The sequence below is a fragment of the Austrofundulus limnaeus genome, unplaced genomic scaffold, assembly GCF_001266775.1.
Source record: "Austrofundulus limnaeus strain Quisiro unplaced genomic scaffold, Austrofundulus_limnaeus-1.0 Scaffold108, whole genome shotgun sequence".
Lineage (NCBI taxonomy): Eukaryota > Metazoa > Chordata > Actinopteri > Cyprinodontiformes > Rivulidae > Austrofundulus > Austrofundulus limnaeus.
The window spans coordinates 298,813-323,110 of NW_013952510.1; the positions used below are offsets into that span (position 1 = coordinate 298,813).

The window sequence follows — 24,298 nt, forward strand, 5'->3', positions numbered from 1 at the left end:
CTCCTACACTTTGTAAAATATTCAACTATATTTAAAAATACTTTCTTCATGGAAACACATTCTTTTCAGATTTTTTAATCATTATTTTCTTTATGATCCAGCTGCTTTAATTTTGTTTTTAATGCTACTTACATCTARTCTTTTGCTACTTTTAGCATTTAAGGTAATGTTTTAWATTCAGCTAGYGTTTTGCTACTTGTTCTGTGCGTTTTAATATAATCAACTCAGTTTCAGCCTTTTCTGTAAATTTCCACAGCTTCACAAACACCTGAGTTTTTCTTTTGCAGCTGCTGCCACCTGTTCTCTTGCTTTCCTGCCACAAGCTTTAAAACATTTTTATTTAAGTCTTAGTTGAATTTTTACATGAAAAATAATGTTTTCGAGCCTAAAAATTTATTTTGTCAATGCATGTTCCCATGCAAGGATGAAATTTGTGCTCTGCATTTGACCCATCACACATGAGAAACACCCAGGTGGAGCAGCGGGCAGCTATGTGAGTTGGTTGGGTGCCTTGCTCAAGGACACCATGACATGTGGGCATGGCGGGGAGTCAAACCTGTGACTTTCTGGTCCCAAGTCTGCTGTTCTACCACTTCACCACAGCYGCCCCTTGTTGACCTTATGCCTACACAGTTTAATGTTTGATTTTTAAATTTAATTGCCTTTTTTTGGTTCTTTTTCAAAATATGTTGCAAATATCAAATGTATTTGAGTGAAAATGTCAGAATCAGACACTATTAAATCACACTGTGGTCACAATAGGCTTCTGTGAGCAACATGTTTATTTTCAAAGAGGAAAAAAAATCAAGATGAGCAATCCAATCTGAAATGAGTCACTGTACATACAGTAAATATAATATGAAACAAAATATTTGTCAATTCTTTTTTTTTCTCATTTATAAAACTCATCACTTTAATCTCAATCTTTGCATAGTTTGAATCATCCTTGAGGTACTTTCAGTATTTTCATGTTTGTCCTGAATGATACAGCCTTTTAATCAGACCAGAAAAAGACAACATCAGTGCTAAAGCTTTGTAAAGGTGCAAACAGACGTTCTCCTCGGTGATTATTTACGGGACATCATTCTGACGAACTCTGCAAGGAAGAACAAGAAAAAACCCTAGTTACATTTACACAACGTACATGTTTGGTGCCARGTTATTGTCTAATCTGATGTATTTGTCATGGTACATATGCATACATACATATACATATACATATWTACTGTATATATAAAAGTTTGCACCTTCAAAGTCTACAGTGCCGTCTCCGTTGTCATCTGCTTCTTTGACTATGGCGTCGATCTCTCTGCGATTCATGTGTTCCCCCATCAGCTTGTTCATGGCTAAACGCAGCTCCTCCGTCGTGATCTCTCCATCCCCATCCATGTCAAACTGCGTATGAAGGTCAGAGAGGTCATAGAAATCCCCCACGACACCACAGGGACTGACAGATTTTAGTTTCCAGTTTACCTCTTTAAAGGCATCTTTGAGCTCCTTCACGCCGATCATCCCAGCCGTCTCTGCCAGAAGCTTTGGCGCCATCAGTTCTACAAAGTCCTCAAAGTCCACCCTGCCTCCAACTTTCGGGAGGGGAAAAAAGGACTTAGTTAGTCCGAGGTTTTAATAAAAAAAACAGTATGTTTCTGTGTTTAAAAGAAATATCATATTATGCACGTGGTGTGATCGGGACTCACGGTTCATGTTGATGTTTTGGCCGAGCTCGATCAGCTCCATCTCTGTGGGCATGTAACCCATCGTCCTCATCAGGTTCCCCAGGTCCTTGCAGCTGATCAACCCGTCTTTGTCTTTGTCAAACTCATTGAATGCATCACGCAGCTCTGCAGAGGTGGAACAAAACGCAACAGCAGTGTGAGAAACAAGGCCTTGAGAAATAAAGGTGCTGGAACATCCCTCAAATGAAGGTATTCAGGATGCATCYTAATCAGACACCTGAACCACCTCAGCTCACTCTTTTTGATATGGAGGATTAGCGGTTTTTATCYGAGCTCCCTCCCGCCCAGATGACAAAGTTCCTCACCCATTTCTGTGAAGCTGAACCTGGCATACCTGACTAGGTGATGCAACTTAGACAAACYAACAAATCAAGAAGATATAGTGTCCCGACCTTCTGACAACAACCCCAGTCTGGGTCAGCAGTACCACAGCTGAACCAAGCACAGCCTGAAAGTTTGCCAAATCTTTCTTGAGGCCACTGAAAGTCCYTCTCCATAGCCTCTCTGAATTCGTCCTGTGTCCAAGTTTTTTATCTGCAACCACAGAAGCTGCAGTCCTTAGCTACCCTACACCTGCCAGCTGCTCCAGGAGTCCTTCTTCTTTAGATAAACAGCCTCTTYGGTTGTTGTTGCAACAGGCACTAATGACCTTCAGGTCACAGCTCCTGGAAACTACATCTGCAATAAAAGCTCTGAACAGGATTTCATGTCTACAACCACTCTGCTTTCCCCAGAGGCGCTRGTTGAAGACCTCACAGTCACGCGCTCTGACAGATGTTCTGAGTTCATCCTCACTATTTGTTTGGGTTTACCAGGTCAGTCAGGCAGACCATGTGTCCACCAATCATCCGATTGCAGTGGTCAGAGCAGCACAGAGTCATGAGTACATAAAACAAAACCTACAGCACATTTTCCCCTCTCATTTAGATTACAGAAAACACTAGCACTCTGCATATATTTCATATGATCAGATCCTTCAAATGGTGTTTATGGTCTAACAAATTCACACACAGTACTTCCCAWCTGAAACATGTTCCCACAGCTGAGCTAAGCCGTGTAGCTTTTCTAACTAGAAATCTACCACGAACACAAAAGAAGGGAAACACAATGTTGCTGACAACTAAAACTTACCATCGATCTCATCTTCAGCCAGCTGTCGTGACTGCAGGAAGAAAAAGAAACCATTTAAACTTATAGCTAATAGTTATAGTAATACCATCACTAATACTGCTGATCATACTCACTATGTTTTTTCCTCCTCGTAAGAATATACAGGCTGCTCCAAAACTCATCTCTGTAACAGGAGTCGCAGAGAGACGTGCAGACAAATAAATTAAGAGTCATTTGTTGAAATTAAAAATAAATGTAATCTGTTGTAGCCATGTAAATGATGGAATGTTTTACCTTCTTCTGATGATTCCTGCTTGTCAGTTAAACGCATCGCACATGAACCCTGAGAGCCTTCAGTCGGCACCTGCGGACCTGATGAGTCCTCCTTCTTCACCTTTTTACTCTTCTTCTTCGCGTTAGACCCGTCCCTCCTCAGCCAAGACAGCTTTGCCCCGTCAGATCACAGCGGCCCTGTTCTGGCCGGGATGCTGGGATGTCGTCTGTGCAGGRGTGTGTGGCTGCATCCAGGGCTGTTATGCTGATGGGTGGGTGAGGGTGGAGGGAGGATGATGATGATGAGGAGGAGGTGGTGGTGTTGTGTGCAGGATTGTAGACAAGCTAAAGAGATGATGCCGTGCTTTTTCCATCTGACATCACCCTGTGAAATATTACCCGACCTTGAAGCTGACAGATTGTGTAAACAGATGCACATTTACACATGAATTTGCTCTGATTCGCTCAGATTTGGTGCAACAAAAATCAACTCTTTGAAGCACGCACATACATTTTAACCTCATCGTTTTGCAGATTAATATATTTTTTTCACTCATTCTAATTTTGCCTTAAATAAAAAAAGTGATTGGTTGTGAAGTGACCCTATTGTTTGTTAAGTTCATTTAAAGCTGTTTCATTGTATTAGCRGTGCAATATTAACAAAACATATTTCTTACAAATTTTCCATATGTTACATTTTTGTTCATAAAAACAAGAGTTAATAATGAAAGGATGAGTTTATTTATACATAAACATATTTTCATTTAGTTTTGTTGAATTTATTTTGGTTCAATAATTTACATAAATGGGTTTAAATGATTTCAGCGTTTTTCAACCCTGGTCCTCAAGGCGTACTGCCCTGCAAGTTTCAGATGTTTCCCTGCTTCAACACACCTGATTTCAGTTGATAACTTCATAACAGGCTTTTGTTGAACTACAGTCATCTGAATCAGGGCAGTGTGCCTTGAGGACCAGCTGAAAAACTCTGGTTTAGTTGACCAAAAGTTAAAGAAAAAAATGCTTTTCATTTTTGTACTGCCTTTGGTAATGTTTGATTTTACTTTTATTGCAATGTTGTTGAAACTGACAGAAGCTAAAATTAAAATGTTGGTTAAAAGTTGAAAGTAGACAAAAAGAAACTAAAATTAACATAATGCACCAGAATGATAGTTATTAGCTAAAATAAGTGAAAAGTGAACTAAAAGTAGTAGTGGTTCTTTACAAACCTCTGTTAAATTCTAGGTTTTTGTGATGTAAAAAAAAAAAACCCAAGATAATCAATTTCACTTTAAATGTGACCTGTGCAACTCAGTTTAAAAAAATGAAAYATTTTTGAGGGAAAATTAAAAATAGAATAAACTAAAATAAGGTGGTTGCATAAGTGTGCACAACCTTAAACTAATCCTTTGTTGAAGCACTTTGGACTTTTTTTCAGCCCAATCTTTTTGGGTAGCAGTCTATCTGCATGGTATGTCTTGATTTTGCAATATGCCCCCTTTTTTTTTTTGCAAAAACTCTCCAAATCTGYTAGGTTGTGAGGGTATCTTTAGTGCACAGCCCTCCTCAGATCATCCCACAGATTTTCTATGGATTTCAGGTCTGGATTCTGGCATTCCAAAACGTTACTCTTCTTATCTCTACCCCAGAGCTCAGACATATAAAAATTAGAGGAGACACACAAAAAACTAATGTAGCTCCTTTAGAMCTCTTGGCAGTCTCCCTGACCAGTTTACTTCCTGTCTTTTTATCAGCTTTGTGGGGCATCCAGTTCTTGGTAATGTCACTGCTGTGTCATTTATTTTTCTTTACTTGGTCTCATTTATTTTACATCACAAAAACCTGGAATTTAAAAGGAGTGTGTAAAATCTTTACATCCACTGCAGGTTTTACACATTAGAGTAGAATTAGCACCAAAAACTGCCCGTCCCAATTGTATTTATATGTTTGCATTGCAAAACATATGACCGTGCCCACAATAAAACAAAAAAAGGCTTATGAGGATCGCCTTCTTTTCAAAGACTGTGCTGTAAAACAGATCTTTGGCGGATTAAAGGGCCAAAGGTCCCGACAGCTTTCATCCTATTGTGTGGTAATCTGCAACAGGATCTGTCAGATTTGAAGGACTGGTTTTTATTAATTTTTATTTTTATTTTTTATAAACAACCCATTCATTTATTCTAGAGGATCAGTCTTCATTTTCACAACGGGACATGAATGAGGACTATTAATCACCTGTCTGAGCCAGACAAACTGAGTTTTGATAGCGTGCACGTCATCTGCTTTTTTTTCCTCTGTGAGCTTCTATGTTATGTAAATTCATCTAAAATCAGCTTGCATAAGAAGCTTTATCTGCCATGTTATGCACCGATGGCCAATAACATTTCATTACCTCTCTCTCTCTTTTTATTTTTTTGGTTTGTTTCTGTTTTGCAGTGGGCCAGTTAAAGAGGTTACGCAAAACTGAATCCACGGCTGTGAATGAGGAATTGAGGGCTGAGTGGTAAATGGTTTAGCATCAGTTGAATTCTGGGAATGAGGAAAACACTCATAGGAAAAACAGAGCAGTGAACGATACTCTATTTGTGCTGTTTAATCAAAGGATTTAAAGCTTTGCCAGTTTGATCCATCGCCCCTGAAAAGAACTCAACACATAAAGAATCTTCTGTCAAAAATGAACTATTTTWAGTATTGCACGGTCTGGTGAGCATAGTGTATAAAACTAAACTGAAAACAGAGATTACACTTAGTGGATTACATAAACTCAGAACCATCACAAGTCATGATGTATAATTGTGTTAATAAAATACAGTTGCAGGAAAAAAACATATCTTCTTTAGATTTGAGTTTTATGTGTCAGAAAAAATGATGTGATCACTTTTATAAAAGCAGGAGTTTTGGTGTTTTGCTGCTGTGGATCAAACAGATGTGTGGTACCATGATACCAAGGAGAAAGGACAATAACTTCAGAAAAGCAAAAGCTGTTGCTCATTAACCTGGGAAGGGTTTAAATGTAATTTCCAACAATCTGGAATGCATCGATTAATCAGCACAATTGAAAAATACTTTACAAAGAAGGCAACCGTCATAGTAAATTCACCCTAAAGGAAGTCTGTGCAGTGTTAACTGAAAATGAAAAAAAAAATAGAGATCTATAGGCCACAGTTAAGAGGTTAGAAAAATGACACGGCAGCTTGACTTAGATTTGTAAAATTTTCATCTGAATGGGTTTTATCTAAGCTGAAATAAAATCATCACATTCCCAAGAAGTATGTGATATTTATAGACTCTGGGTTAAGTGCCCTTTCTGAATTTACTGCTTTTAAGCTGTCTGTCTGCCAGCAGCAGCTGCAACACTTCTGCATTACTGAGGAGGAGCAACAGGCATCAGCAGACTTTATTCGTTTAATCTAGCCTGTAGGTTAGACCTTCAAAATCCATCAGAATAAGGCAGTCTTTTTCAGGTAAATGAACCAAAAGGGAAGAATATGGTGAATAGGTTTAAATTTTTATATATGATCAATGTGAAATGCACCCTGAATGTTTGAGAGATTCAATTTTTTATCTTTATTTGAATAGAATTWAAATAATTTTAAAATGTTTTTCATTCGTTCATTCACCTAAAGGCCCCCTCACACTATAATGCTTTAGACAGCCTATGGCAACTTATAACAAGATAAATATGTCTAAGATGAAAATGGAATTTAAAAAAAATCTACTGGGAGGCTCTTTTGGACCTATAGCTACTGAAATGCTAACATTAAGTTTGAATGTATGGCCAATATGAGTAAAACATTCAAAATAATTTCTACATGAGTCGGTTGTCTAAATCATAGGTTCTCAAACTAGGGTCCCAGGACCTCCAGGGGTCCACGAGAGGTATCTTGGGGGTCCTCAGAAAATTTCAGTAAATTGTTAATTTGTTTTTTATTTTTAAAAATGCATGGAGAACAATGAACTAATAAAACAAACATAATAAACTCAATAAAAATATATATTCCCATGGCATTTACGGGTTGAAATGACAATAAATTATCTTTTAAAACAGCATGGGGTTTATGAGGGAGTCCCTAGAATTTTTTTTGCCCTTGTAAGGGGACCCCAGACCAAAAGGCTTGAGAACCCCTGGTCTAAATCCCATTTTAGACTGTGTATGACCACATGGGGGCAGTGTTGATGAACTCGAATCCGTTAATCAAACATCGAAGAAGAACACTTCCGGTTTCCTCTCGGCTCCCGCCCCTTCTCCGCCATCATCAAGTCCTGAACAAAAACGGATGAGAGTCGAGCAAAATGGGGGCAATAACACGAAGTAGAGATCAAATCCACCAGCAACCCTAACGAAATGTCATTGCAAAGCGAAGAAGGGAGCGGAGCGGTGGCTTTTAATGATTCGGCTCGCAGCTGAAAACGTCCCTGGCAGCTCCTGGCGTTTCGTTATTGTAGTTAGCATTGTCGCTAACAGCAGCCAGAGCTYCTGATCGTTTCCCGATTTTCTCCGGGGGGGCACGGCTCTGCTTCTCGGTTAGCTGGAAGGCGTCAGTCTGACTGACACTTTCCTCATGTCAAGTCGCAAAGACCTGCTGGCTGCTGTCCGACTGACTGCGAGCATCGGGATGGCGAGGGGTTTAGAGAAAAACGTTTGCAGACGGAATGTGGTTCGTTCGTGTTGAGTAGACATCAGAAACAAGGACGGGGGAGTGAGACCAATATTTTCCAGTCAGGACAGTTAGCTAGCTCCACAGCTAGCTACAGTGGATCCCAAAAGCCACGGTAAGACGTGATGATTTTGTTAATTTTACATAAATAATGTAAAATTGCATTAACCTGACAAGAGAAAAGATGGATTTAGCAACTGTAATAAATTTCCTTCTGTAGTTCCAAAGCAAGAAAAGACAAAACTGCATATAAATCAAAATCATTAAAAAATGAATGCAAAATTAAAACGCTATTTCCGCACTCAGTTAACACAGAACATGTCACTGCACACATTTCCTCATCCTGATTCTAGTTTATAACCCATCTATACAACAATACATTTCAATGATAATAAAATGTAGACTGCAGCCAATGAATGACCATTTATTTATGTTGACAGCACTGGTTACTAAAAAAACTTTTTAAAATTCATTTTCAATACAAAATAGGGAATTATTTATTTCAGTAAATATGAGAATCCTCATGTTTTATCCAGTGCCTTTTTAGGGCTTGATGTATGAGCAATCTGACTGGTTTTCAAGTTGTCTGACTTGTTTTATGACCAGCAGCATAAGCAATAAGAAATCTAAGACAACATCTTTGCATTTAAAACAGTCCTCCTGATTTWAAAAAAAAATCATTAAATGTCACATTTATTAAAGAAGCAGGAGCTAAAGTCAAGTAAAAAAAAAAACAGATAAAAATATCCAGACATGTTCTTCATAGCAGTCACATATCTGGTTATTTTCTTACCGGTCTGACCCACCAAACCAAACATGCATTTGTTATTCTCATGTCTGGTGTGGCCTTTTGTTATACATTTATTGTAAGCTGGAGAAATTAAATGAAAAGAAACCACATCACTGAGACATTACTTCTTTCTTCTTGTATTGTCTGCCACCAGCCTCTTAAAAAATAGATCAAGCGTTTGCCTTTGGTTGCAGTATTTAAAGAGCTTCTTGTTCAYAAACGGAACCAAACGCTTCCTCTTTGAGTCTGACATTAACAAAATGGCCACAAAAGAACAACAGATGTTTTAAGTGTTTTGGTTGCTCATTTGCTAAAGAACCAACCTTAGGAAAGGCATGAGCTGTTGTTACCCACCTGTTTGTCAAACATCCTCATGTCTGAAATCAAATGAAATGATAAATTTATAAATTCTAAATAGGGATACTGAATTTTATGGTGCACATTTATCTCAGTCTCTGTCAGCAGTAGGTTTACACAAACATCTTATCGACATTACTTGTAAAAGTAAAACGGCGTTGAAAGTTTATGGTTTTATGTAGATCCTATGCATTTGCRTACAAAAGCGATCATTTGTATTTATGAGAACTGCCTACCTTCCATTTGGAGAACGGATTGTATAAATTTGTATATTTAAATTTACACAAAGTATGTTGGCCTTTTTAAAAAGCGTTTATCTGATATTTATTGATGTGTTCTCGAAGCAGACAGACACCACACAGGGCCAGACAGTATGTGGTGTCACATCACCAGACCACGTAGCAATACTGGGGGAAAAAAATACATCTTARCAGCTGCCAGACTGAGTCTAATTTTAAGTTTCTGACAGTAGCACAGTTGAAATATTTTACTGTAGGTAAGAAGCTCAGGAAATTATAAATTAACTCTTTGGAGAGCTATTAAATTTTGTGATTTCAGGTTCTTATTGGGCTTTATTTGTTTATTGTTTCGTTTCAGACRTTTAATTTTCTTTAAAAGTCCAACAATGAACTTGGTCTGCATATTACCCATTGGCTAGAAGCACCATTGTTTAAGATCTGACTTGTTTCYTGCAGTGTCCCTAATTAGATAAACCTGAATTATCTGTCCTACAAAACCAATATTAATCCTGAAGTATGCAGAATGATTACTCAGTTTAAAAAAAGTCTTAGCAAAATTGCTAATCAGAGTAAGTAGTTAATATCTACGTAGTTAATTATCTTTTTTTTTTTTCCAAGTCACTTCAGTAGAAAACAGAAGTAGTTAATTATCTTAAGATTTTTATGCTTTGAAAAACACCAGTCTGGATGTGCACAGTGAGGTTCACACTGTTTAATGGTGGATGGAGGTGGTGTTGAGTGTGCGGGCTCTTAAAATACCAGTGAATGACCACTTCAACAGTTCCTCGAGGGGAGTGTTTTGTTCAGCAGCACACACTGAAAATGCAAAGCATCTGTGTGGATTTTAGAAATTCTGTTTCCTGTGASTCAGGCTTAGATAACCAAAGAAACGCTTACTAAAAGGACCGCTTGTGGAAAAACATGATGCAACATGTTTTTTTTTTTAAGTTTAGAATGCCTTAGTCACTCATTAGAGATTAAAATGGTAACAGGTGAAACRATTGTGATTACCAACTGACTGTTTGTGGGTTTTGTTCGAACTTGTTGGGATCTTTTCCACTCAGTATGGGATTTTTGCATGATTTTACATTAAATGCTGCTACAGAACTGATATGCTTTTCGCAAATAGGCTGAAGTGATTTGTGCTTGAAAAGTAAAATGAGAACTTTGTGAAGCTGCATAGGGTTGAGCAGTATTGATCGTTTTCATACCACGATATAAGCTTTAGAAAATGCAGCGGTATACAGTATTACTGGGGGAGTTATGATCTGTGGAGTGTTGGGTAAATAATAATTATTGGAGAAACGTGAGCATTTAAATAGAGCCAGAGAGAAGCTTTGGAAAACACTCCGCTGCTCTGACGCTGCCTGTCACTCAGCAGCAGGAGAGGAGTCACAGATAGGGATGCACCGATCCACATTTTCACTTCACGATACTGGAATTTTTGATAATGGCCAATACGATACTATTCCTACAGCAAAGCTGTTTGTTTTATTTTTATTATTAATATCATTATCAACAATATTATGCTTATCTATGAGCTGGGCTACAACGGGAGGGCAGGGGGAGAAGTTATGATAATATATGCACTGACGCGTCTTTAGCCCATATATACTCGCTCAGAAAAAGATGTCCAAAATAACGGAATCACCGAACTGCTGTCTCACGTCGTATTGAGGTATAAACCAAACCTAAAGTTCTCCACTGTAAGTTTTGACAAGAAGCGGTGGAAGACTGCGAGCTGAATGACGCAATTTTCATCACGCAAATGCGACAATGAGGTCCAGTTTTGGAAGTTCAGATGGACCATGCAGARACCTTTAGAGGCGRGACAGACATGAGTGTCTCTGCTCTCCGCTCCTCTGTTTGTGGTCTGAATGAGCTGAGATGGTCAGAACACGTGTCTGCAATGTTTTGGGGTGTCGTCTGCAAGAGCCTTGAATGTTTATTTCCCAGTTTCTTAGAAGCCTTGTGGAAATTTTCAGGAGATTTGGCACATCGCATTAGTCACAATTTTTATACACAGACGCCATATTTCAGTACAATATACCAAACTACCGTCATACCACCAAAAACCTAACCAGAATCCAATTTTTAACATTTCAAACACTTTCTGTAATTTTCAGAAACTCACTGGTGTACAGGAGTAGTTTAACTGTATGGCAGGCTGTTTGGGGTTTGTTTTTCTAAGCTACGGTTATTTCTCTATCGGATGTGTAAAAGAATTAGATGATTATGTCATTACTCAGGAGATCCAAATGTGCTGACTGTAAGTGGCAGACTGGACCATGTTTCCTTGTAGCTCATGTTTCCTACAGAAATGTTTGTTATCATTCCAAATACCAGACGCTCACTCAGCATGTCTCCTCTGTTGTTTCCAGGCGCTGGCCATGCCGTCGAGTGTGCGGGCCGGGAGCCTGAAGGACCCGGAGGTGGCTGAGCTGTTCTGCAGGGAGGATCCTGAGAAGCTCTTCACAGACCTGAGGGAGATTGGTCATGGGAGCTTTGGAGCAGTCTACTTTGTGAGCTCATATATATACTTTTTTTTTTGTATTTTGTGATCATTTCAGTGATGGAGATGAGAGACTGGTGCGAGATAGACCACATTTCGGATAATGCACATAAACCTGTTTGCATTATTAGCCTATTGAGCTTGTTGGGATGTTCGCTTAGTGAGGTCTAAACTCTAACGGTTAATCTATTTTTCTTTCTTTTTTTTTAAACCCCAGCAATAATGTTTGTATGAATACACAAAACAAAGGTTTTCAAGACCAGAGCAGACATTTGTAAGAGAACATACATACATACATACTGTACATACATACATACATACATCCATTTTCTTCCACCTATCCGGGGTCGGGTCGCGGGGGCAGCAGCTTCAGAAGGGAGGCCCAGACCTCCCTCTCCCCAGCCACTTCTTCCAGCTCCTCCGGGGGAACTCCAAGGCGTTCCCAGGCCAGCCGAGAGACATAGTCCCTCCTGCGTGTCCTGGGTCTTCCTCGGGGCCTCCTCCCGGTGGGACGTGCCCGGAATACCTCACCAGGGAGGCGTCCAGGAGGCATCCTTACCAGATGCCCGAGCCACCTCAACTGGCTCCTCTCGACGTGGAGGAGCAGCGGCTCTACTCTGAGTCCCTCCTGGATGACCGAGCTTCTCACCCTATCTCTAAGGGAGAGCCCAGCCACCCTGCGGAGGAAACTCATTTCAGCCGCTTKWATCCKGGACCTCGTTCTTTCGGTCATGACCCAAAGCTCATGACCAAAGATGAGGGTAGGAACGTAGATCGACCGGTAAATCGAGAGCTTCGCTTTYTGACTCRGCTCTCTCTTCACCACGATGGACCGGTACAGCTCCCGCTTTACAGCAGACGCTGCGCCAATCCGCCTGTCGATCTCCCGCTCCCTTCTTCCCCCATTCGTGAACAAGATCCCCAGATACTTAAACTCCTCCACTTGAGACAGGGCGACCCCCCTGACCCGGAGAAAGCACTCTACCCTTTTCCGGCTCAAGACCATGGCCTCGGATTTGGAGGCACTGAGCCTCATCCCGGCCGCTTCGCACTYGGTGTAAGAGAACATACAAAGATAAATTCAAGTCACTACCTTTACTGGGGGTACACTGATACCATTTCTTTTTTTTTTTTCCAAACTGAGTTCAAGCATTAAACATTTGAATACTTGCCAGTATGTAGTAAACTTATTACAGTTATCAGAATCTGTAATGGAAATTGTTTTTAGAAACCAATAAAATGTCTAAACACAGTTTATGATATGAAAATATTTGCATCTGTTGGGAGCTTTTAACATGTTGCAGGTAGTTAGTTTGTTAGTAGGGGTCTCAACCAATTTTATTACAATACAATATTAGATTGATTTGTTTAGATAATGATACAATGTGTCTCAATATCAAAGTCTGTCGAATTCAGTTTGAAAGTCTACAATATGATGCGACGTCATGCCCATCTAACACAGTGATTGTTTTAGATGGGCATATGATATCGATCCACATSGGGCATATGGTGACCATCTGGATAGATGTTTTCATTTTGCCTTGATGTGATTGAATCGTTAATCATTTATRCGATAAATCAGTGCGGATATCGTATTTCTACATCCCTAATAGAATAACATTTAAACTGTTGTCACTCAGTGTTTCTGTGCCTCGACTCTTGTTAGAGTCACTGTAGGTAAAAATAAGAAGAGTTAAACATGTCCTGAAGAGCAGCCTCATTTTGATGGTAGCGCTGAAAACTGAGGATCAGTGAGTTGTCACATAATGGTGGTTCTGTATGAGCACAAAACATAAACCTGTCAGAGGTTATGAAAGCTGGCGAGGGAGAAGGAAAAGGTAAAAACAGCGTGAGTCAGGGACAAAGAACAACTTGGCAGTGGTGGATGAAAAGCCCTGTTTAATGAAGGGTGAAAAGGAGCTAGTCATGGATAAAGAGAATGGACCACAGAGTGCAGAAAAGAGGAGGGGAGGATGCTCGGCTGAAATTCTTTTTATGTAATAGTTATTGCTTTGCTGTGTCGAAGTTTAAAAATGGCTGATGAATCAGCATATCTTGATACGTGATAAAAATATACCAAAGGCAGGTCAACCACCTGCAGACAACCTAAGTTGTTTATTTTCCACACTAGGCCCATGACATCCGCACAAATGAGGTGGTGGCAATCAAGAAGATGTCCTATAGTGGCAAACAGTCCAATGAGGTAGGAGCTGAAAACTCATTTTTATTCCCCCGCAAATGTTCAAACCATTTAATCTGTGGAGCAGATTTTGCTAATCAGTGACCGTGACGCTGTTCTCACCCCAGAAATGGCAGGATATCATCAAGGAAGTGAAGTTCCTCCAGAAGCTGCGCCACCCCAACACCGTGGAGTATCGGGGCTGCTACCTGAGAGAGCACACAGCCTGGGTGAGTCTCAGGCCTCGTGTGACTGAGGAGAACACAAGCTGCACTCTTTGTGCTCAATTCATGGTTGCTGCTGTTTTCTGTGCTTTACTGTATGTTAATTCCGTTAATTGAGTCTCAGTGGCACATATAGGTACTGCTCAGAGGCATGGAAAGAAAAAAAATGACCTTTTTACATCACCAACGGTGGGTAGAGTAGAGAATGTAGGACACAATTCTGAAAGCATTTCTGGACATTTTGCTCCTGTAGTCCCACATTAGTTCTTCTTTTGATGTTCTGTGCTTCCTGCAGCTGAGACTTTATTGTTCCTTTCACCATTGACCCCTTTTATTGTCCAAATACAGGCTTTGCACCCAAAACTATATAAATCATTCAGCATAGTTCCTCTTATTCCCCCTACTTAGGATCTTTAGGAAAACACCGTGGATCTGCAGCTAATAATAGAAAGGAACCTATAAAGTCATGAAATTTTGGACTGTGCGTTACGTATAAATTGATGTTTCATTGAAACATTTTAGGAAACATCAGGAAGGTTATTTAGACATGCTGTAAATATGATTAGTTCTTGGGAGATCAATTAAAACATACCTTTTTACTTGGTTTTATGAGTAGCTCTAGTGTCCATATTTAGTTTGTGAAGTGGGACGTGTGTATGTTGTTGCCACAGAGTCTGACTATTCTGTGTCGGCCAACTCCGGTCCACAACTTCCTGAAACAACAGGATGTGAAATTAGACAAGTTTAACCCCTGGTTCATTTCAGCCAAAATAAGAGTTGCAGTTCCAGAGATCTTTTTTTCTAATGTACTACCAGAATAAGTTTCAGTATCATCTTGTATTTAACTGAAATATTGTGTTGCGGCCGCGGGGCATAAATCCTCATAACTTCTCGCTCCAATCTGCTGTATGTCACCCGATTATTATTTTTTCCTCACCAGAGTCAGAAATACTTGTTTTGTTTTTTGTTAACTGCTGTAATAAAAAGATTATGTGGACAGTTTTTTACTCATAAGTATATCTTACTAATTTAGCTACTCTTTAGGAATACATCAAATCATTTTCAGTAGCACACAGAAACTCCCTGTATGGTAGGCTGTTTTTACATTTAATCTGCTTCACCACACTTACATTCCAGCTATCTATTGGTTTATGACTAGACATATTAGTTAATTTTTGTATTTAAGTGAGTGATATATAAAATTTAACTAATTTCAATGAAATTGCAGACTTTTTCATGTTCTGTAACATAAAAGAAAAAGCTGCACTTTTTATATATATACAAATATGAGTAATATTTCTGCTGTCGATCATTCTTTGTTCCAAAGCCCCCCACCCTCCCAAGGCCATTACTCTAAAGGAAACACTGGATATACATTTGCAATTGAATGTTTTTCATCATGAACCCCATTCAAGATGGCTGTCACAGTTAGGGGACCCCAGCAGACACAGAATATAAAATAATTTAGCCAATTGTACAAATAATTAGCTAAAATTTGATGTGGTAGTAGCTGAGAGTTGTTTCAAACMTACTCTGAGCAAAAACTGATCCCTGGCCCCATGACTGCTGGAGTCAGCTGTGTCTGTATGTTAGCAAAAAATCTCTAAAGCCACTGGACATGTTTTAATGAAACTCTCAAACAGTAATATATGGATGCAGGCGTAGCTGTTGGAGTCRGTCTAACTTGAGATGGCTGTCACAGCTAATCGACAGTAGCCAACACAGAAATGACTCAAAGTAGCTTCTCTCCTTACATTTGGTTTGGTGGTAGCTGAGAGTTATCCTCAACAAATACTCTAAGGGCTAACCCATCTTGCGAGATCTCACAAAATCACATGAGATCATATTCCCGTTTACCAAGTTGGACCAAAAGATTTTAGTTTAAAACTCTGGCATGGTACTAGGATTCTAGGTCTTTATTTAAAAGTTGTTCACTGTTTTTCCTTTTGTCTCCTTCCTAGCTGGTGATGGAGTACTGCTTAGGTTCAGCCTCAGACCTCTTAGAAGGTAAAACTGTAATATCTATTGTATTGCCAAAGCCCTGCTTGTTTTGTTGATTTTAGTTCTTCACATAATTCACGCCCAACGTTTCTCCCAGTCCACAAGAAGCCCCTCCAGGAAGTGGAAATAGCTGCGATAACCCATGGTGCATTGCAGGGACTGGTGTATCTTCATTCTCACAACATGATTCACAGGTAAACCTCGTTTCAGTTTTCCCTCTCTGCATCTATTCTGCTCCCATCGCCCACTCTTTCGACAAGAGACAAAGCAAATACGGGGGGGGGTGAGCAGACAGGAACTGTGCTGCCTGACGAAGCTTATGCAACGTGCTCTCACACTGTGCAGCAACACATTTTAGTACATCTTGCTACTCCCCAGATTCCCAATAATTTATTTCAGTTCTTATGTCTCTCTGTTTTGTATTTATCCGCAAGTTTTGGGCTGTTTTCTCCTCTTGGATCCATTTTGTCTTGCAGGGACGTGAAAGCAGGAAACATCTTGCTAACAGAGCCAGGTCAGGTCAAACTGGGAGACTTCGGCTCTGCCTCTATAGTTGCTCCGGCCAACTCTTTTGTGGGAACACCTTACTGGTAAAACGTTGTTTTTTTTAAAAGTTGTTACAGTGTGTGATGAGGTCGAACTAAAACACCCAAATTATGATAAACAAACAGACACTTGCAAGAACAAAATACTTTGTGTAGATGCCAACATGTTCCTAATATAAAGTTCATCAGCTGTGTCCACACATCATGAGATACTTTGAACCCATAATAACTTTCTGTAGGTTCATTAAATGCAGATATATCCTGAATTCTGGGGTGCTTTCAGTTATTGTGAAATATTTTATTTTGTTGAGACATAATTGATGTACAATTACAGTTAGCACTAATTACATTAACAAAAATGCTTTATGTGTATTCTTTGCATTCTACTTCAATAAAAGCACAGAGAATACGTATGTTTTACATCAAAGCAGCAGGTAGAAAGTGTTTTGATTGCAGTAAAAACTTGACAGCTCTGACGAAAGCATGCTAATATTGAGCTGTCCTGCACAGAAAAACAACTGACTTTTATATGTGTAAAGGCTTCTGAATACTTTTTTGGTGTTTTTCTACTCTTATTACTGGGTGTAGAAGGCCAAATTACCAGTTTAGTTTTGTTTCCTGACAYACCAAAGCCAAAGAAAATCAGTAGTGAAGAAAGTTTTCCTTTGCTCTTTCTCTTCAAGTCAGCTGCTTCTGGGGGGAAAAAAAGCTTAAGCAAAGTTTGTTAAACATCATCCACAATATCCAAGCTCAGACTGTGGGAAAACACTCAACTCTCCTGCACAGAAAATCACTTTTAGTTCACGTTTTAAGGGTTGTTTCAGAATGAATCAGCCAACATTGTGTTGATTTTTTTATTTACCCTTTGTTAAATGTCAAACTAAACATGTGAAAATATAAAGTTGTACAGTAAAAGATGACAAGCTTCAAAGGCGTTAAATAATGTTATTATCTCAAAGTGTTGGTTAGAGCTCAGCCACGTCACCTAAGCTAAACAGCCAATCAGATTAACCCGTCTCACTGATATACTTTAAACATGCGGACAGAGCAGCCTTTTAAGTTTTAGTCTTGTGTGAAGTTAAAATGGACCTTTCTCCTTTTTTGGATAAATATGTATTTGTTTTATGGCTGGTCTTTAAAGGTGCAAACCCTTTTTACTTTAACTCATTATCTTCTAACGTCTCTTAAAGCTTTATTTTCCTTGTTTACACTTCAGACACAACAACATAAAGTACACTTACTTCCCTCAATCTGTCTCGTTCCATGGGTGTGTCCATTTTATTGTTGTTACATGTTGAAACAGGAGTGGCAACATTAAAGTAAGGTTAAAATGCATTTAAAGTTCACCCAGTGAAGCTTCAGCTTGCACAGTGCAGCTATTGTAGTTTAATTAAGCTTACTGAAATGTGTGTGTATATATATATATATATATATACACACAGTGGTTTGCAAAAGTATTCATACCCCTTGAACTTTTCCATATTTTGTCACATTACAACCACAAAAATAAATATATTTCACTGGAATTTAATGTGAAAGACCAACACAAAGTGGTATACAATTGTGAAGTGGAAGCAAAATTTTACATGAATCAAAACATTTTTTACAAATAAAAAACTGAAAAGTGCGATGTGCAAAATTATTCAGCCCCCCTGAGTCAATACTTTGTGGAGCCACCTTTTGCTGCAATTACAGCTGCAAGTCTTTTAGGGTATGTCTCCACCAGCTTTGCACATCTAGTGACTGCAATTCTTGCYCATTCCTCCTTGCAAAACAGCTCAAGCTCAGTCAGATTGGATGGAGAGCGTTTGTGAACAGCAGTTTTGAGATCTTGCCACAAATTCTCAATTGGGTTTAGGTCTGGACTTTGACTGGGCCATTCTAACACATGAATATTCTTTTTTTTAAACCACTCCATTGTAGCTTTGGCTTTATGTTTAGGGTCGTTGTCCTGCTGGAAGGTGAACCTCCGCCCCAGTCTCAAATCTTTTGCTGACTCCAACAGGTTTTCTTCCAAGATTGCCCTGTATTTGGCTCCATCCATCTTCCCATCAACTTTGACCAACTTCCCGGTCCCTGCTGAAGAGAAGCACCCCGAGAGCATGATGCTGCCACCACCATATTTGACAGTGGGGATGGTGTTTTCAGAGTGATGTGCAGTGTTCTTTCTCCGCCACACATAGCGTTTTGCATTGTGGCCAAAAAGTTCAATTTTGGTCTCGTCTGACCAAAGCACCTTCTTCCACATGTTTGCTGTGTCCTCAACATGGCTTCTGGCAAACTGCAAACGGGACTTCTTATGGTTTTCTTTTAACAATGGCTTTCTCCTTGCCACTCTTCCATAAAGACCACAATTGTGTAGTGCACGACTAATTGTTGTCCTGTGGACAGTTTCCCCCACCTGAGCTGTGGCTCTCTGCATTTCATCCAGAGTCACCATGGGCCTCTTGGCTGCCTCTCTGATCAGTGATCTCCTTGTTCGGCCTGTAAGTTTAGGTGGACGGCCTTGTCTTGGCAGGTTTACTGTGGTGCCATTCTCTTTCCATTTCCGGATGATGGATTGAACAGTGCTCCGTGAGATGTTCAAAGCTTGGGAAATCTTTTTATAACCTAAGCCTGCTTTAAACTTCTCCAAAACCATATTCCTAACCTGTCTGGTGTGTTCTTTGGACTTCATGATGCTGTTTGCTCCCCAATATTCTCTTAACCAACATCTGAGGCCGTCACGGAGCAGCTGTATTTGTACTGAGATTAGATTACACACAGGTGGACCCTTTTGAGTCATTAGCAGTCATCAGGCAACTTCTGAATGCAATTGGTTGCACTCAGGGAAAAGGGGGCTGAATACTTTTGCACGTCGCACTTTTCAATTTTTTATTTGTAAAAAATGTTTTGATTCATGTAAAATTTTGCTTCCACTTCACAATTGTATACCACTTTGTGTTGGTCTTTCACATTAAATTCCAGTGAAATATATTTATGTTTGTGGTTGTAATGTGACAAAATATGGAAAAGTTCAAGGGGTATGAATACTTTTGCAAACCACTGTATATATATTTAAACTATACATTTAAAACCTGCTGATGACCTACTGTTTAAGACAATGGCTGATCTTTTCAGTCGGATTCTTTCATTCTGCAGGTAGAATTTATGTTACTGTAAATACATCGTGCTGATGTGATTCAGATGTTGGAAAAGAACCAGTCTCGTGGAGCCACTCTGTGTTGTTGAATTGCTGCTGTTTCCTGTGTGCAGGATGGCCCCTGAGGTGATCCTCGCCATGGACGAGGGGCAGTATGACGGGAAGGTGGATGTGTGGTCACTTGGCATTACCAGCATAGAGCTGGGTAAGAGACGGTCCTAAAGTGGTCCTGAAAGTGTGTCGTTATCCTTCATAAAGCTGAAAACCTCCAGCCATTCCCTCTTCTGTTTTTTTTTAATCTGTCATTTCCTGTTCCTGTCATCCTCTGTTCTTTTTCACTCKGTAGCGGAAAGGAAGCCTCCTCTGTTCAACATGAATGCTATGAGTGCCTTATACCACATCGCCCAGAATGAGAGCCCTGTGTTGCAGTCCAATCACTGGTGAGAGATGACAATCATAAAATAAAATCTAGATTTCTTCCTGTTTTTGTTGTTGTTTGTTTGCTTTTCGGATTAGTTCACTTTTTTGTGACCTTTATTTCACCAGGCAAATCCCTTTGAGATCACAGATCTCTTTTCCAAGGGAGGCCTGGGCCTGAAGGCACCCTAACATGCATGTTTTTTCATGTCCGGAAATGTATAATATTTTTTGTCTTAGGCATACTTATTTAAAAGTTATAGGTATAAAGCTATATGTTGTTTAATTTTGGTCCTAATGAGGGCGATTTAACGACACCTAATATTCAGGATTTTGATGAACMCTGCAGATATGTGTGGTTGTAACATAAAAATTAAAATAGCTTAGATTAAACTAATAATAAAAATATGATCTAAAACAAATAAACTTTTTATTGTTTATTATGAACACTTTTTTTAGGGCACGGCTTTTTTGACTTATGTTGTCACTGTAGGAATAATTTAAAGTTTATTTATTAGCGTCCTTGTGTTGCAACTTGATAAACTTACATTTTTCTTTTATTTTTGCACAGATATCTGGATTTATAATGATTATTTTATTCATTTTTTAGGTCAGATTATTTCCGTAATTTTGTGGACTCCTGTTTGCAAAAGATTGCCCAGGACAGACCTACCTCTGATGTGCTGCTGAAGGTACAATGAGACAAAAACAAAACTGTTGGCTTTTGCAGCATTAATGCTGGTGATACAAGTGGAGTTTTAAAATAGTTAAAAAAAAATATATATATATATTTATAATAAAAGAAAAAAATGGAGTCATTTATTTTACAGTAATTTTTAATATAAATCTGTTTCAATTGCTTCGATCAGCACCATTTCCTATGCAGAGAGCGTCCCATGACCGTCGTGATGGACCTGATCGCACGCACTAAAGATGCTGTCCGTGAGCTAGACAACCTTCAGTACCGCAAGATGAAGAAAATCCTCTTTCATGAGGCACACAATGGTCCGGCACCAGAAGGAGGCGATGATGAAGAGGTAGGAATGAGGCTGAGGAAGATCAGGTGGCCGTGAGAGCTGAAGGAAAACAGAGGAATGCACGGAGATTGCAGCGTTAGTTTTAGATCGCAGACTTCCTTAGGTTGTTTGTTTCTTTGAGTTGAGTGGATCTGCTGGGATTTGACTAATTTGGTAATTGACAAGTTTGTATTGCCTGGAAATTATGATTTTATCAGACTAAATAAGTAACAGCTGCCTCTTATAAATAAACAAGAAACTGGAAGACAAACTTCTCTTTTCTAAGCATGTTTAAGCCATAACTTTCCATTGGAGTCGCATCAGCTCATAAGGTGTAAAGATCATCCTGAATGTGTGTTTTTAAATTCTAGTATGCCCCTCTTGCTTCCTTGTTTCAGGATGTGGAGCAGTATATGTTACACACCGGCACAGTCAACAGCATGGAGAGCTCCCACTCTCTGCCGTCCATGTCGATCAGCGCCAGCTCCCAGAGCAGCTCGGTCAACAGCCTGGCAGACGGCTCAGACGACAGCGGGGAGATGGCCATGATGCAGGAGGGGGAGCACACAGTCACCTCCAACAGCTCCGTCCTGCACAAACCCCTGGTCAGTTCAAGTGTTAAACTCTAGTTCTAAAAGGAGCTTTTTATATATAGGAATCTGAGAAAAGCTGACTTTTCTTTCAGAGGAAGCGTCACATTAAGTAATGTTAGATCAGATAAATTTGTTTCTAAATTAAAACTAAGAATCTTTGAACATTTCTTTGACATTGTGTCTCTGTGGTTTTGTATCATAGTCTAGTCATTTGTAACTTTAAGTAGAGTCTTAAATGCTGATGTTAAGCTGTTTTGGTTTATTTTGACTGGACGTTTTCTGCAGTGGATTCTGTTTCAGTTTCACATGTGCAAACTTGCTCCCCCTACAGGACAAGTGAAGTAAAAGCAGCACCAAGTAAAACCTGCAGGCGTGGATTAGAGCAGTCTGTGTTGCTGCCAACACAGTAGTTCTTAAAGAATTTTAAAAATATAGGAAAATTCAAATTTTGTGTTTAGATAAGAGTCATGGGGCAATAAATTTATATATCTCTAAATAAATAAACATAATTTCACTGTAAATTACATATTTTAATCATAATTTAGCATTTTCTGTTTTACAAGGTATGGATAAATTAAGTTAAAAATGTATTCATTTCATTAAAAATAACTATATACAATAAAAACAAACAAAATACACAAATCAAAATAAAATGAAAGCTAGCAAAAGAAGAATAAGTCTTATAATGTCTGCCCCTTTTATCCTCAGAACTTATTCAAACAAAACATAATTTATAAAACAATACAAATAAAAATAAAAACATCAACTCAAACCACATTTCATATAGCTTCTCATTTTACTTTTCCATATACCTTCAGAAAACTTGCTTTTATCTGTTTCTTAAATATCTATACATAGTTCTGGCATTTTTAAGATCATCTTCCAGACAATTCCATAATCCTATACCCTGGATTAAGGTACATCTTTCTCTCAAGCAAGTACRAAAATATGGCTTCACAAACATTCAAAATATTGAATTTGTTTTTAATGAATCAGTAAATTTGTTTTTACAATAAAACAACCCTGTGATGAGTAACAGGTGTCGTTAATTACTTAYTTAGATTTTTCAAGATGCAGTTAATTCCTGGCTTAAAACAATTTTGGACTGGGGGACTTTCTCTGATCACTTGATACGGCAAACATTAAACCAGCTGCCAGCAGCAGTTTTTATTGTTTGGTCAGTTTGCTCCAACTGCTCAAAGGGAWTTATTCTAAATAAATGTTTGCTTTGTTTTGCAAAAAGGCTAAAAACCTGTTTTTCTGCTCTATTTCTCCTCCATTATGTAGAGCCATGACAATATCTATGATGATCCATATCAGCCAGAGGCCGAATCACAACGAGAGGCTTCGTCKGGTGGCGGTGGCGGGGGAGGAGGAGGCGGCAGACGTCGGCGCAGAGATCACTTCGCCACCATCAGGACAGCTTCACTGGTCACTCGTCAGATCCAGGAACACGAACAGGGATCGGCTCTCAGAGAGCAAATGTCTGGGTGAGGGTCACATCTGTCAACGAGGACTTTTAAAGCAGAACYGTTTTTAAAGCTCAGTTGTTTAAACACAGCCTTCATGACGTCTCTGGACAGGTACAAGCGGATGCGGCGGCAGCACCAGAAGCAGCTGATGGGCCTGGAGAACAAGCTGAAGTCAGAGATGGATGAACACCAGCTGAGACTGGACAAAGAGCTGGAGAATCAGAGGAACAACTTCTCTATGGAAGTAGAAAAACTGTCCAAGAAGCACCAGGCGGTCCTGGAGAAGGAGGTGAGCTGAAGGTGACCCGTGAAAAGAAAACTGATGAGAAACCTAACATGAAGACGAGAAACAACAGAAATGAGAGGGGCAGCAGTGCTTAGTGGAGTCATGTTTAAATATTCAACTTCAGTACCTTGTTTGTTTACAGGCTTTACATGGTAAATTTCTAAGCATTGTTGCTTGTTTTGATTCAGACAAAGGCTGTCCTGACTGAGGAGAAGAAGTTCCAGCAGCACATCCTGGGCCAGCAGAAGAAGGAACTGACCGGTCTGCTTGATTCCCAGAAGCGACAGTATCGACAGCGCAAGGAGCAGCTTAAAGAGGTCCGTTAACATTTTGGGAAGTTATCCTTTTTCAGAAATTAAAGTTTGAAACATCTTCATTTTACTTTTTTTTTTTTTTTTTTTTTTTTTTTTTTCCCCCACCACTGAAGGAACTGAATGAGAACCAGTCGACACCAAAGCGGGAGAAACAGGAATGGTTGGTGCACCAGAAGGAGTGCATGCAGCAGCTGCAGGCAGAGGAAGAGGCCGGTCTGCTGAGGAGGCAGAGGCAGTATTATGAGCTCCAGAGTCGCCAATATAAGAGGAAGATGCTGCTGGCCCGCCACAACCTGGAGCAGGATCTGCTCAGAGAGGTTCTTTTCTTCCTCATTAGGGACCAGATTCAGTTTTAGTCCTTACGCCTGTGTGTCTGTAAACAAATGTGTTTTGTTAAAGGTTGTCAAACTGTCCCTCCTCTTCACTGTCGTCTCGTT

The 24,298-nt window shown here is 39.5% G+C and overlaps 2 protein-coding genes across 3 annotated transcripts in view; one reads left to right on the forward strand and one right to left on the reverse strand.

Moving 5' to 3' along the window:
• Nucleotides 1-753: 753 nt before the first annotated feature.
• Nucleotides 754-3,372, reverse strand: cabp5a (calcium binding protein 5a). Its single transcript, XM_014013966.1, has 7 exons — nucleotides 3,141-3,372; nucleotides 2,981-3,030; nucleotides 2,868-2,898; nucleotides 1,698-1,841; nucleotides 1,474-1,583; nucleotides 1,248-1,395; nucleotides 754-1,096 (listed from the first exon to the last, which is right to left on the reverse strand). Exons 1-7 carry the CDS (start codon nucleotides 3,175-3,177, stop codon nucleotides 1,068-1,070), a joined length of 549 nt encoding a protein of 182 aa, XP_013869420.1. The 5' UTR covers nucleotides 3,178-3,372; the 3' UTR covers nucleotides 754-1,067.
• Nucleotides 3,373-7,345: 3,973 nt separating this feature from the next.
• taok2b (TAO kinase 2b) overlaps nucleotides 7,346-24,298 on the forward strand; it is a 28,779-nt gene continuing 11,826 nt past the window's right edge. For both annotated transcript variants that reach the window (XM_014013912.1, XM_014013911.1), the window contains exons 1-16: nucleotides 7,346-7,889; nucleotides 11,542-11,682; nucleotides 13,804-13,875; nucleotides 13,980-14,081; nucleotides 16,037-16,082; nucleotides 16,174-16,270; nucleotides 16,553-16,666; nucleotides 19,877-19,968; nucleotides 20,110-20,203; nucleotides 20,791-20,872; nucleotides 21,050-21,217; nucleotides 21,595-21,801; nucleotides 23,077-23,279; nucleotides 23,373-23,550; nucleotides 23,736-23,864; nucleotides 23,975-24,178. In XM_014013912.1, coding sequence (XP_013869366.1) covers nucleotides 11,551-11,682; nucleotides 13,804-13,875; nucleotides 13,980-14,081; nucleotides 16,037-16,082; nucleotides 16,174-16,270; nucleotides 16,553-16,666; nucleotides 19,877-19,968; nucleotides 20,110-20,203; nucleotides 20,791-20,872; nucleotides 21,050-21,217; nucleotides 21,595-21,801; nucleotides 23,077-23,279; nucleotides 23,373-23,550; nucleotides 23,736-23,864; nucleotides 23,975-24,178 — 1,920 coding nt within the window. In that variant the 5' untranslated portion in view covers nucleotides 7,346-7,889; nucleotides 11,542-11,550. The remainder of the gene's footprint in view (nucleotides 7,890-11,541; nucleotides 11,683-13,803; nucleotides 13,876-13,979; nucleotides 14,082-16,036; nucleotides 16,083-16,173; nucleotides 16,271-16,552; nucleotides 16,667-19,876; nucleotides 19,969-20,109; nucleotides 20,204-20,790; nucleotides 20,873-21,049; nucleotides 21,218-21,594; nucleotides 21,802-23,076; nucleotides 23,280-23,372; nucleotides 23,551-23,735; nucleotides 23,865-23,974; nucleotides 24,179-24,298) is intronic.

Bases quoted from the DNA above. Each gene is read 5' to 3' on its own strand.
- cabp5a (XM_014013966.1), bottom strand. From the start codon at position 3,177: ATGCGTTTAACTGACAAGCAGGAATCATCAGAAGAAG. The intron at 3,031-3,140 runs GTAAAACATTCC...CTCCTGTTACAG, and splicing joins GCAGGAATCATCAGAAGAAG to AGATGAGTTTTGGAGCAGCC. The intron at 1,097-1,247 runs GTGCAAACTTTT...TCTTCCTTGCAG, and splicing joins CGGCACTGTAGACTTTGAAG to AGTTCGTCAGAATGATGTCC.